The 12,515-nt window shown below is 36.7% G+C and overlaps 1 protein-coding gene across 1 annotated transcript in view; it reads right to left on the reverse strand.

Moving 5' to 3' along the window:
• DCN (decorin) overlaps positions 1 to 11,829 on the reverse strand; it is a 34,237-nt gene extending 22,408 nt beyond the window's left edge. Inside the window, exons 1-2 of the mRNA XM_079714397.1 lie at positions 11,802 to 11,829; positions 10,785 to 11,031 (exon numbers count right to left, since the gene is read on the reverse strand). Of these exons, the coding sequence (XP_079570523.1) occupies positions 10,785 to 10,998 (214 nt within the window). The 5' untranslated portion in view covers positions 10,999 to 11,031; positions 11,802 to 11,829. The remainder of the gene's footprint in view (positions 1 to 10,784; positions 11,032 to 11,801) is intronic.
• Positions 11,830 to 12,515: the final 686 nt, after the last annotated feature.

Below are 12,515 nucleotides of genomic sequence, written 5' to 3' on the forward strand. Positions count from 1 at the left end.
AGCCTTTTTCCTTTCTTTCTTCCATTGGCTTTGTTCCATATTGATGTAAGCAAAAATTTGATATTTTATTAACTCAAATTCCTATGGTCATTTTCATATTTTAAGATTGCATAACATAAATCAGAAATGCTTTTCAACGTCTCCATCATATCTTAGACTTAAAGTGCTGAAGATCGTTCTTTCATTCATTCAATAACATCTTATTGAATACCTTTTAGACACCATTAATTTATTAGGCTCTGGAAATATAGCAGGAACAAGACAGAAATTGCCCACATCCTCATGGAAAAAAGAGTTCAATCTACAGTTTTCAATTAAAAGGAAAATTGAAACAGGGTATATAATAACTGCTATGTTGGGAAGATATCCTTTCAATTTTCAATCTTACGTAAGCATACAGGTAAATTATCATGCTAACCATATTCCTATCTTCATATTGCCATGAAAATTACAGAAAATGTATCTGAAGTACCAACTTCTGATTTCTTTCCAAAAAAATCTTTTTTGTTCACATTATCACTGTTCTGTTGATAATGGCAAAAAGTCTAGTTCCCAATTCAGTGATCAGCTATGGTTATAAATTTGAATATCAAAGTGCAGGTGATTCTGCACAGGCATAAATATATTCCAAGAACTCACTACAGAAATAGTTCACAGAGAAATAACCAAAATGAAGTGTTTTCAGCGATGAACAGCAAACCACTAGAACAGCTACCTTGTAGGAGGATATTTAACTGCACTATACACTCATGATCACTGCCATTTTCAGAAATGTCAGTTTGCTAATTTCATGCAATTAAGAGTGGTAGACTTCTGCCAAATCTTTGATAATTAGTGTTCTTCAACGCAGAAAAGGCACATTTCCTTTCATTTGTAGAAAAGTTACTGCCTACATTTCATCATTACTTCATGGGCTTCTTTGTCAAAGTCTTAATTCCCACTTATGCTTAGTTTTATACATTGTTGAACTTATATTATAGTGGCCCCCTTAACAATTGTTCAATGCCAAAGTGAAGATACATTTCAGATGTGAAGAGAAAATGATATATCTGGATGGCTGACAATTTTGATTATGTTATCCTAGAATTTTATAGTAACAGGAACTGCTTGGGATGAATTATATACATCTTTTCCATGAAGATTTAGCATAAAAAAAACCAGGCTTGTGGTTTCTGCAGCTTAGTTCTTAGAGAGTTGTTATAATGATTAAAATCATAATCCTACAATCTTCTCTGAATTACTAGAAAATTCATATTCATTTGAGGGACTTCACATATCAGCACTTTATTATTAAAACTTTATTTAGCTTTACAATTTATAAAAAAATTGAAAATATGTTATCTCATTTACCTCACGGCAATCCAATGAGACAGGTAAGGCAGTATGATAATATCATTTTTTCAAATGATTTTTAGAAAAAGTTTAGTGACATGAACAAGCTCATGTAGCTAGGAGTGACAAAATGCAGATGAAAAGCCTAATTTCCTGGCTTCCAACAGGATATTTTTTTTCCCTATCATTCCTATTTGTATCCCCAACAAAAATTATTCTGACATCAGACCCAATAACATGCTGTACATTTAAGGGCTAGACAAGGTATTGGGGTATTAAGTAGCTCACTCAAAAAGTATAGGCAGAATACAAAGGGGAAATTATCCTAGCTATGAGTTCTTAGAATGTCACAAAGGGAAGGACCATTGAGTATCAGCTAATCTGTGGTTTCCAAATTCTGATCAGGTAGACTCTATGATGAGGTTCTTATCCGCCTATATCATAATCAGAAAACTATGAGGGCAATTTGGTTAGTTTTAATATAAATTATTAGACACACATACACATGTACACACACATATTTCTGAGACTAGCTCCTGCCTCCATTTTAAATATACCTTCTTTTAAAAAATAATTCTGATAGCAGATGCCAGGTTGTTGTTCTTTTGTTGGATTTGGTTTTGACCTTCATAAGAAAGTAACTTGTTCAACATTCAACAAATTTTACTTGTCCCAGAGATCAGGAACTTTCAAGCCAGTCTAATACTCTCTTTTCATAGGTAAAGGAACAGAAACCCAATGAAGTTAAATGGCTTCTCCACAGTGCCTCATGGCTAAACTAAACCAAGAACAAGATGCATGAGTCCTCACTCTAGAACTACCTGATATGCCATGGATGCATGGAAACGATGTACATATTTTTAAAAGATGCTGATCTACACTGTCCCCTGAACATACTGTGCTTATTCCCAGCTACTCATTTTGTTCATATAATTTGTTTTATGGAATACTCCACCCACTCATTTTCTTCCATTTCCATTCTAACAATCCTTTAAAGTGTACCCACTATCCCCACCCCCCTCTATAATATTTGTCATAACCACTCCAGAAAACATACTCCTCCAAAATTCTGATCTATCAACTTATGTATTATACCACATTTTAGTTTTCTTTCTTTTCTGTAAGTTCTGGGTAAGTAGGGACAAATGACTATTTTTCATGAGAGCTTTGATCTTACTGCCTTATGTACAGAAATAAATTTTTGACTGATTAGTTTTAAAATCATAGTATATTCTGTTGTCCCATTGTGAAAAGTTCATGGCCATAGCTTCAAGATCTTTTCTGCTTTTTGTTACAATCATCTCTTCACATTCTTCTTTCATAAAGGTATATATTCTCATAATAAATCTCCCAAATTATTAGGATGCAACTGGCTCAGAATTCAACAAGCTATTCTATAAAATAATTTCCTACTATAGTGCATAGCAGGGTCCCAACTCCTGGTACCTGTAATTATTATCAATAATGAGAAGAGGGCTTCCCTGGTGGCACAGTGGTTGAGAGTCTGCCTGCCGATGCAGGGGAAACGGGTTCGTGCCCCGGTCTGGGAAGATCCCACATGCCGCGGAGCGGCTGAGCCCGTGAGCCATGGCCGCTGGGCCTGTGTGTCCAGAGCCTGTGCTCCGCAACAGGAGAGGCCACAACAGTGAGAGGCCCTCATACCGCAAAAAATAATAATAATAATAATGAGAAGAGAGGGTAAAACTCTATCTTGCTGATTATTAGTCTGTAAGTCTGTGACAAATGATTGTTTTTTATTTTCTGTACAATACAATTATAACGCATATTATCCTGGAAGCTGTAATCTATTTTTCAGTTGTTATCACACACCGATTTTTCACCTAACGCACTTGATTCTGAGTTGGTTTTTCTTGTCAGTCATTTTGTGGGCTTGTTATAGTCATCATTTTTCCCATGAAGTTCAAGACCTTTGGACAACTCGTCTACCAAGCCCCCCACCTTTGGATGATAACCCCTCAGTTTAGTAGGCACATATTCCCAAAAAACAATTAGACCCCCCAAAGAACTGTTCGCGGTCAATTTAACCCTAATTCAATTATGGCAAATCCTACAGGCTTGCAAATCTGTAAAATATCAGTCTTTGTTTATATTAGGATATTCTTTCTTTTCCTCCCTCCCTTCCTTCCTCCCTTTTTTCCTCCCTCCCTTCCTCCCTCCCATCCTTTCTGCCTTCCTTGGCATTAATTATATCTCCCATCTTACATGTTCTTATTCAATACACACTTGTCCAACCCCATCAAAAGATGGAGTCAAATTCCTGTCCTTTCAAATCTGGTATGGCCTTATGCTGTCTCTCTGAACTAATGGAACGTGGTGAAGGTGACAGAGCATGACTTCCAGAGCTAGGTCAGAAAAGGTTGTTCAGCTGCTACCCAATTCTTCTGGGATGCTCGCTCTCGGGCCATCAAGGGGTCATGTAAGAAGTCTGTCTACACTGAGACCACTATGCTGGAGAGGCCATGTGAGACACTCCAGATGACAGAAGAGCTGAGCTCCTAGGCAACAGCAGAACAAACTGCCAGTCATGAGAGTGAGCTGTCTTAGGTCCAGTCTGGGCCATCCTCCCCATGGCTATGGCCTCAGCCAACACCTGACTACAAATGCATGAGAGACCGCAAGTGAGAGCAGCCCTTTTAAGCCCTGCTCAAATTCCCTGTAGCTTAAATCATGAGCAAAATAAAATTATTTTTTAAGTCACTAAGTTTTGAGTTAATATTTATTCAGCAATAGTAACAGGAAAAAAGTGGTTTCCTAAATTTAATTATTTTTCAATGAGCATTCTTTAATATAATTCTAAATCTTCCATCAAAATGCAATTATTTTCAAGGCTAGACTGAATTACTTAGTTGCTCTTCCAAATTCAGTAAAGGAAACTTTATCTTCTTTAATTAATAATAGGGTTATTAATTAAAGTAAATAAAACTCTATTTAAGACATTACCAGAAAGTCATTTCTGAAATAAAGGCTAATAAGAATTGTACTTCTTTTTCTAGTTGTTTCAGTGATGAATGGTATTGTTGTGCTAGCAAATTTCATCAATCTGGTAAACATCATGTTGGACAAAGGCCAGGTCATCCTAAAATATCATGCCTTTTTTTTGTTGTTTTCTGCCCTGTGGCAGGGGTCCAAACTCCAAGATTTATTCTTGTTGATTTCCAAAAAGTTTTTATATTTCTGTCTTCAATTTAATAATTAGGTCAATGGTGATACACTTTAGTTTTGGCATATGATCAAAATAATATGTAGGAGTCCCAGCTCCATCAAAAACCATTTCTTCCAAAGGCAGGAATGTTTCCCTCTTTTCCTCTTAAAAAATAGCAATTCAACTCTGATGGCAGTTGGATTCAGAAATAATAGATCATTTTAATTCGATTCTCTTTCCAAATAACTTAAGGAAGGTTTAAGCTTCCTGGTTCTATAGTCATCCTCAAAAAGAATAAGAAAGGATATGCTACAGTTCCATGACTCCTAATTTCCAGTCAGCCATGTTCCACCCTGTTTCCAGCTTGAATCAAGAATATTGTAGAACTATGCATTCATTCAAGCACTAAGCCATGCATATGTTCATTTATTCATTTATCAAGCATTTATTGATGTTTGAGAACCTACCAAGTATAAGGCATTTTTTGGAGTGGAAGACCAAAAGATAAATTATCACCATGCTCTTCTTCTGGTAGAGAAAGTAAATATTTAAATAAGTAGTTAAAGATAATGAATAATTATTATCTATGTACATATAACTGATTATTGCAGAATCATCAAAGCAAATATAGATTACAGTGAAAGCACAGAAGTAGGCAGGCTGCAGAAATTGCCTCAAAACCATCTTCAGACTGAGTCAAGGGTTAATTGAATCTTGAGTGTTACAGTGTAGCTGCTACAGGGCTTCTTCCTTTTGTTAAGACTAGATTGCAAACTGGGTTAATTCTTCTTTATCCTTATTTTCAAGGAAATATATAATTTTCTTGCTAATCTTTTGAAGGACAAAAGTTAAGATTAGAGGGTCTCCTGCATTCGTCCAGGAAATTGATATTCTGACTAACCTATTCCCATCCTGTCCTCTGGAGCCAGGAATGATGTTCCAGAGGAGAATGCATCACAGCTGCAGTCTAACCAAATGCCTTGATCCCACACAGCTGCCTCTCTCTCCCTCCTGGGACTAAGAAGGAAACCAGGGAAATGTCAGTTGTCAGGTCAAGGAGACAGATGCTTCCTTTGGCCTTCTCTGACCCCTCTCTTCCTCCTCCTCACCTTTAGCCCCTTGAGTCAGGGGCTTTGGTTATCTGGATCACACCTGAGCATTCCTCTTGCTGCATCTGAGATCTGTCATACTCTATCCCTACCCAAAACTATTTTAGGCAACCCATGGGCATGCTCTGTGCACAGCCTCCTTCTTGCACCACATCTTAGAGATACCCTTTTGATGCATCTGAAACTCTGAATGAGAGTCACCCCACATCCCTGTTGCTGTAAAGCTAGATGTAAATGAAAGCAACTAAGCTTCCAGCATTCTCTCTACCCCTCTACAAATAGTCCTAATTTATTCTTCTAGGATGATTTCATGGAAGAAGTCTAATGGTTCATTTACTTCATGCATAAGATTTGCTTCTGGAAAACCAGTTTCCCCAAACAAGAGACAAGCTCTGGCATCTATGTTCCAAGTGGTGACCACTAACAAACAAAATTTCCACCAATTGAAGCAAAATGATTAAAAAGAAGAAAACTAACTTTATGCAATTTAAAGGGTTGTACATTTTCCTGAGATTTTTAAAAAGTAAAATATCCTTTGCATTATGAGGTACATTTTAGGGACCATTAGTTATTTACAACGCTTTTGCTTGGCAAAATAAAATGTTTCATCTTCCGGCATCATGTCTAGAGGGCTAACTATGCAGGCTATGAATCATCTGTGATTATTAAATAGCCAAAAGCTTTATTGTTCTCTCTACTCAACCAAACCAATTTTGTTCAAAGGAATAGTATTTGGAGAATACTATTTTGATATTTATACAATTTTCTAATTTTTATCTATTTTGTGATGTGGCCTTCTTTCAGGGGAAGGGAGAGAAGGTGCTATTTTGTATCGAGCTTGACAAGTCATATACTTAGTGTTTCTCAATTTCACATAAAAATAAAGAACATCATGAGAAATAACTTCGTGTTATTAGCTGACTTTGTCTGAAATGGTCAACTGAACATCACAGTTACTATGAAAAATATTTTTATAAATATTTTCTATTCTTACCTAATAAGGTAAGAGATATTCCCATTTATCCAGTGAGGAAACAGGTTTTGAAAGTTTCAAAGTTACAGGTAATAAATGGTAAAGCAGGACTTGAGTTCAGAGGTGTTGAACTTCATGACCCAAGATCTTTCCACTATTAAATTTTTTTTTTTTTTTTTTTGCGGTAAGTGGGCCTCTCACTGTTGTGGCCTCTCCCGTTGCAGAGCAGACTCCGGACGCGCAGGCTTAGCGGCCATGGCTCACGGGCCCAGCCACTCCGCGGCATGTGGGATCCTCCCGGACCGGGGCACGAACCTGCGTCCCCTGCATCGGCAGGCGGACCCTCAACCACTGTGCCACCAGGGAAGCCCCACTATTAAATATTTTAAGGGTATTTCAATTCTTTTGAAAGTTGTTTATAAGAAATGTATCAATAAATATTGCTTTAATTTGGAAGAATAGTTAAAAAACAATACTTATGCTTATTTCACCTGGCAGGGCTGATGTGCCTTTAATGGCAGGGCTGATGTGCCTTTAATAAATGAGATGAAAGTCGGTACCAAATAATGCTTCTTGGTGACACTTGATCCACAGATGAATGGCTGAGCCAAAGAGTACATTAAGTAAGGGAACTGTCTTCCTTTAAGATACTAAGTACATAAAACAAAGCATCCAATCACAGGATTAATATTAGGGCATTCAGACAAGAATGAGTAACATTGTGGAATTATTATTTTAAGGAAACCCATAGGGTTCTGAATTTGCTAATCCTACTTTTACTTTTATATTGTTATTTTTATAAATGCTATAATTATGAGTGGACTTTTTATGTCTTAAGAGGATAGATAAAGAAAGAAAAGAAAATATGTGTCTCATAAAATTCTGGTTCAAATTACAAGTTAAATCACAAGTTCAGCCAAATAATTTGGCCAATATCAATGGAGAATTCATTACTTTCTTAGGCTAAAATATGTTTACTTTTTCAATCCCCCATGCTCTAGAAAAACATATTATAATGCTATTCTGACAAGTTGGAACTAGGGACTAAAACAGTCAATGGATCTTCTTGAACACCTCAAGTTTCCCATGGACTGATTATTCAATTTTAATTTCACAGTTTTCATATCTTAGCTTTGAAAGAACTGTTTAAAGTTTTGATGCTGTTTAACTTTGTCAGAAATACTTCTTACTGGCAAAAATAGTCAGACATTTGAATAAGACATGTTTGCTTATATTAAACATTATGTAGATAATAAGATGACAAAGATCTATTGTCCTTCAACACTGAAGCTCCGCTCTGCTCATTAAAAGCTCTAGCAAGGGGCTTCCGTGGTGGCGCAGTGGTTGAGAGTCCACCTGCCAATGAGGGGACACGGGTTTGTGCCCCGGTCCGGGAAGATCCCGCATGCCGTGGAGCGACTGGGCCCGTGAGCCATGGCCGCTGAGCCTGCGCGTCCGGAGCCTGCGCATCCGGAGCCTGTGCTCCGCAATGGGAGAGGCGACAACAGTGAGAGGCCCACTTAACCGCAAAAAAAAAAAAAAAAAAAAAAAGCTCTAGCAAGAATAATCCTTAAGAAAATATTAGTCCTTGGTATAAATAGGCATTCACATTTCTCACCCCAAAGTGCATTGCATTTTTTCTTTGCTATAATAATTCAAGCTTCGTGTTCAGATTACTAGATAACTTAAAACAAAAAATAAAATAAACTGCATTGCCGTTGCTATGAGTGAGGTTGCCCATTTCCCCTTCTCTGCTTTTTCCTATGTTTCTTTCATCTTTTACTCCACATAATTATCATATAGAAAAAATGTATTGAGGCTCTACTATGGGTCAGGTACCTCACACAGATAATCGAATCTCTAAGACTGACTGTGATTTCTCTACAGATGAAAATGTCAAGGCTCTGGACAGCTTGCCATGATCATAAAGGGGGCAGAGGCTATGCAGTCGTTGAAAACGTGAATACAGTGTTTTCTTTAAAGGCAGTGGACTGCTTTTCCTTTTAAGAAATGAATTTTCTGTTTCAGAAATATCTGACTGATTTTTTGGACAATATATTTAAATAGGCATATGTGAAAAAAAAAAAGTAAAAGTTACTTGGATGAGACCATTGCTCATTGGAACTCAGTACTCCCCTTTAAACATGGTTCCCCCAAATGAATCATTATTACAACCTTAGCTACTACTTCTGTATATAAGATCAGTAAGCCCAAAGGAATGACGTACACTCTGGGCTCTTAGAGAAAAAGATAACTTGGAAAACGTTCTCATCTGAAAACAACACAAAATAAACAAAGCAAAATAATAACAAGGACAACCAAAAAACTGTATCATGAGACATCCACATCAGTGAGCTTGATGTTCCCTAAGGCTATATTTTTCTGTTTAGTTTTGAGCAATAGGCTTGGGAGTTTTTTTGTGATAGATAATTAGAAAACTGTCCCAATGCTTTAATCAGAGTCAAGCTTTATGAGTTATTTATCATGAAAGCAAAGTAAAACTGTATTTTTGGAAGAATAAAACTTCAGTGAAGTGACTGGACAAGGCTTCCTTAAAAATATCAACTCTTTTGTTGATAATATGTGCAGTGGGGGGTAGTTATGGATCCTTTTAAACTTGTTCTCAGGCAAAGTGAGATTCAACTTGCATCACATTTCTTAGGAACTTGGCCATTTTTGCAATATTTGAAAAACTTTTACCACTAGTTTATCCATCATATGGTGATTCCCTTCTTCAGATATTTTTAACACCATTATTTTCCTGTCTAAACCAGTAATGGAGGTAATCTCTAGATGCCATAAAAGTTTCTGTAGAATTTGCTAGTAATCTAATCCCCCTTGTCTCTAATACACAATTCAAAAAAGGAATAACCACCACCAGTAGAATATCAGACCCACAAGAACTAGGACCATATTTGTCTTCCTCATCCCTTTCTCCCCAGGACCCAGAACAGATCTGACCCGTTATGGGATCTCAGTATACTTTCTGAATTAATGAATTAATTAATTAATCTAGTGGAATTACCCTGTAGCCTTTTTAAAGCCTTTATTTACACGTTTTATTTGGGTTTAAATGGCTGTACAGTACATGTCAGCATCAAAGAATCTATCTCAAAGTGTTTGTTTTTCAGTTGTTACTATTTAACATGTTTTACATCTTTCTGGGTTTCTGTATGTAGTTTATTGCAATTCTAGGAGTTAGTAGCAAATTTTCCTGCAAAATACTCCTAGAAAGCATATTCTGAATAAATATAGGATTTCAAAAATAAGTGCCCTACAAAGCTATGAGGTTTATTCTATAAGGAAATGCACCATGGCAGAATCATTCTGTGAGGATTTTTGTTCTTTCCAGTAAGAAAAATGAACCAAAAAAAAGAGGAATGTGAATCAGCTGCCATGTAAACTAAATTCATTCCCTTTTGGCCCATCTGCTGGGGCTTCGAACTTTCTGGAGATTTATCTTCTGAGTATATTGCTTTTGGAATTCCTAGGCCAAATTTTTCTTGAAAGCTAATAAATCAAACTGTATTTACAGTGTTAGGATAGAGATATATGCTTCATGATTATGTTGAATACTTATACCATAACTTAGTTATAAAGATTTCCTTTGAAACTTTCTAAAGAATATAAACAGCTAGATTACAAAATGCCAAAGGCAGAGGCAAAACTAAGACCCAGGGATTAAGGGAGTATTTTGGTACTTGAAAGATAAATTTCTGTTCTAAAAGTTTACTTGTTTTGCTCTTGATAACTCTGCATACTTTACAATTTAGTAATGTTCAAACTGTTATCTGGGCTAAGCCAAGAGTAGAGAGATCACCCAGGTTTTCTTAATATCTAAGATTTCATGAGAGCAAATCATCAAATTAAAATAAGCTATCACCCTGGAATCATAGAACATAAGATATTATTTTGTTCAAAATTCTATTTTGCAGAAAGGGAGCCATGAAGCTCAGAAAGATTATTTTCTTTTTAAGTGACTCGTCCAAGATTGCAAAGTGACGGAGCCCTGACTTAGAAGAAAGTCCCCTAACTTCAAAGCTATTTCTTTCTCTCCTGTTCTGCTTCCCTTACTCCTCATTAGGTGGCACTGTCTCTCACAGTTGGAATTGCAGAAATTAAAACTGAAAATGCTAAAACTCCCACAGAAGCCATTCCCATGAATAAAGCAGACAAGGTAGGTAAAGAGAGCCTGCACCCCACTCACCCAAATCAGAACACTGGACAACTCGAAGATGGCATTGACAGCGGAAAGGGCACATGGGCGCCTGAGGCTCTAATTCAGGAACTTCGGGAAAGTGGTCGTCCGGGCCTATCCCAGAAGCCTCATCTTCCAGCATAAAGTCAAATAAGCCTTTCTGCTGAAACGGTCCAGCCCAGGAAACTTGTGCAAGCAAGAGGAAGATGAAAGTTGCCTTCATGATTTATCTCATGTATTTTCACAACCAAGGAACCTAGGAAACAAATGAAAGGTTTAGAAGAGTAGCCTTGCCTAGTGTATATGGTTATTCTTCAGTAACACCTGACAGTGGAATGAGCATAGAGAAAAGCATAAAAAGTCATATTTTATTTATTGTTAGCAGCAGAGCGTTAGAAATATATTTGGAAGGTAACAAGGTACATTAGAGACCAACTCGCACAGCTATTTACTTATGAAGGAAAATCTGAATAGTATTTGAATCTGCTTGGTTGAATTTGGGTCCGAATTAAGACCATGGGTTATATAGTCAAGCCACCTGCAAAACTGTTATGATGATAAACCACTTTGGAATTTTCAATGCTCACTCAACACAAGCCATGCCACAATTAAATAAAGTTTTGAGAGAGCTCCAGTTCCTGCTTCAGAAATATCTCTGGAAGCCAATCTCATCTCTCCACCCCACTGTATTTATCTTGGTCCAGACCCTTCTCATCACTCCCTGAACAAGAGCTTCCAAATGGACTCAGCCTTGAATATTTCTTCTGCTCCAGGCCATCTTCCACTCTGCTGCCCAAGTCATCTTCTAAAAATTAAATTTCATTGTATTAATTTTTCCTACCACAAACCCTTTGTTGACTTCTCACAGCTTGCCAATAAGGTCTACATCCCCTTTGTTGCATATAAGACCATACATAATTTGATACCAACTGATATTTCAAGCCATATTTCTCTCCATTTTCTCTCTACTCCCAGTCCCCACCTCAAACCTGACACTCAAAGCTAATCACCATTTAAAATACCTACCTTGTAAGAGTGTTGTAAAGGCTAAATGAGATAATGGGATTCCCTTGTGTATTCCCTGGCTCATTCAGGCAGGATGCTGCTTTCTCTTCTATGCTCCCAAAGCATGTTGCTTACCTCTTTTAAAGATCTTATCACATTATATTGTAATTTGTTTCGCATGCTTGGCCTGCCCCCCCCACTAGAAGATGTACTCCTTCAGGGCGTGTCTTAATCTTTGTTGTGTACCAGGGCCTTGCACAATATTTTGCACATGACTCAACTGACCGTCAGTTTATTAACAATACACGTTATTCAATTTGTTCTAGGCAACCAACTAGTCTGATTTTTAAAAATATGATGATCTTTTTTCAATATCAAATTTCTAGCATAAGAAAGATATCAAATTGATAACCTCAACTTGGTATAAGCAAGATTCAGTTTTTAAAATAAATCTATTGGCTAGTTTCTCAAACTAATCATTTTTAATAAACTAATAAACATATATGGAAAATCCTATCTGATTTTTATATGACTTATATGTTATCTGATTTTACCAACAGGACTATTTTATAAACAAATCGACAAACAGAAAGTATGATTTCGACAAATCCAGACAGTTTTTATCCATTCATTCAACAAGCCCTTATAGATATGTACATCTATGTTATTAAGTCAGTTGTTTAGTTGGCTGAACTAAATGTATCTGAATAACAAAATCTTAATAAATCTGAATAA

This window comes from Hyperoodon ampullatus (assembly GCF_949752795.1).
Source record: "Hyperoodon ampullatus genome assembly, chromosome: 11".
NCBI classification, from domain to species: Eukaryota; Metazoa; Chordata; class Mammalia; order Artiodactyla; family Ziphiidae; genus Hyperoodon; species Hyperoodon ampullatus.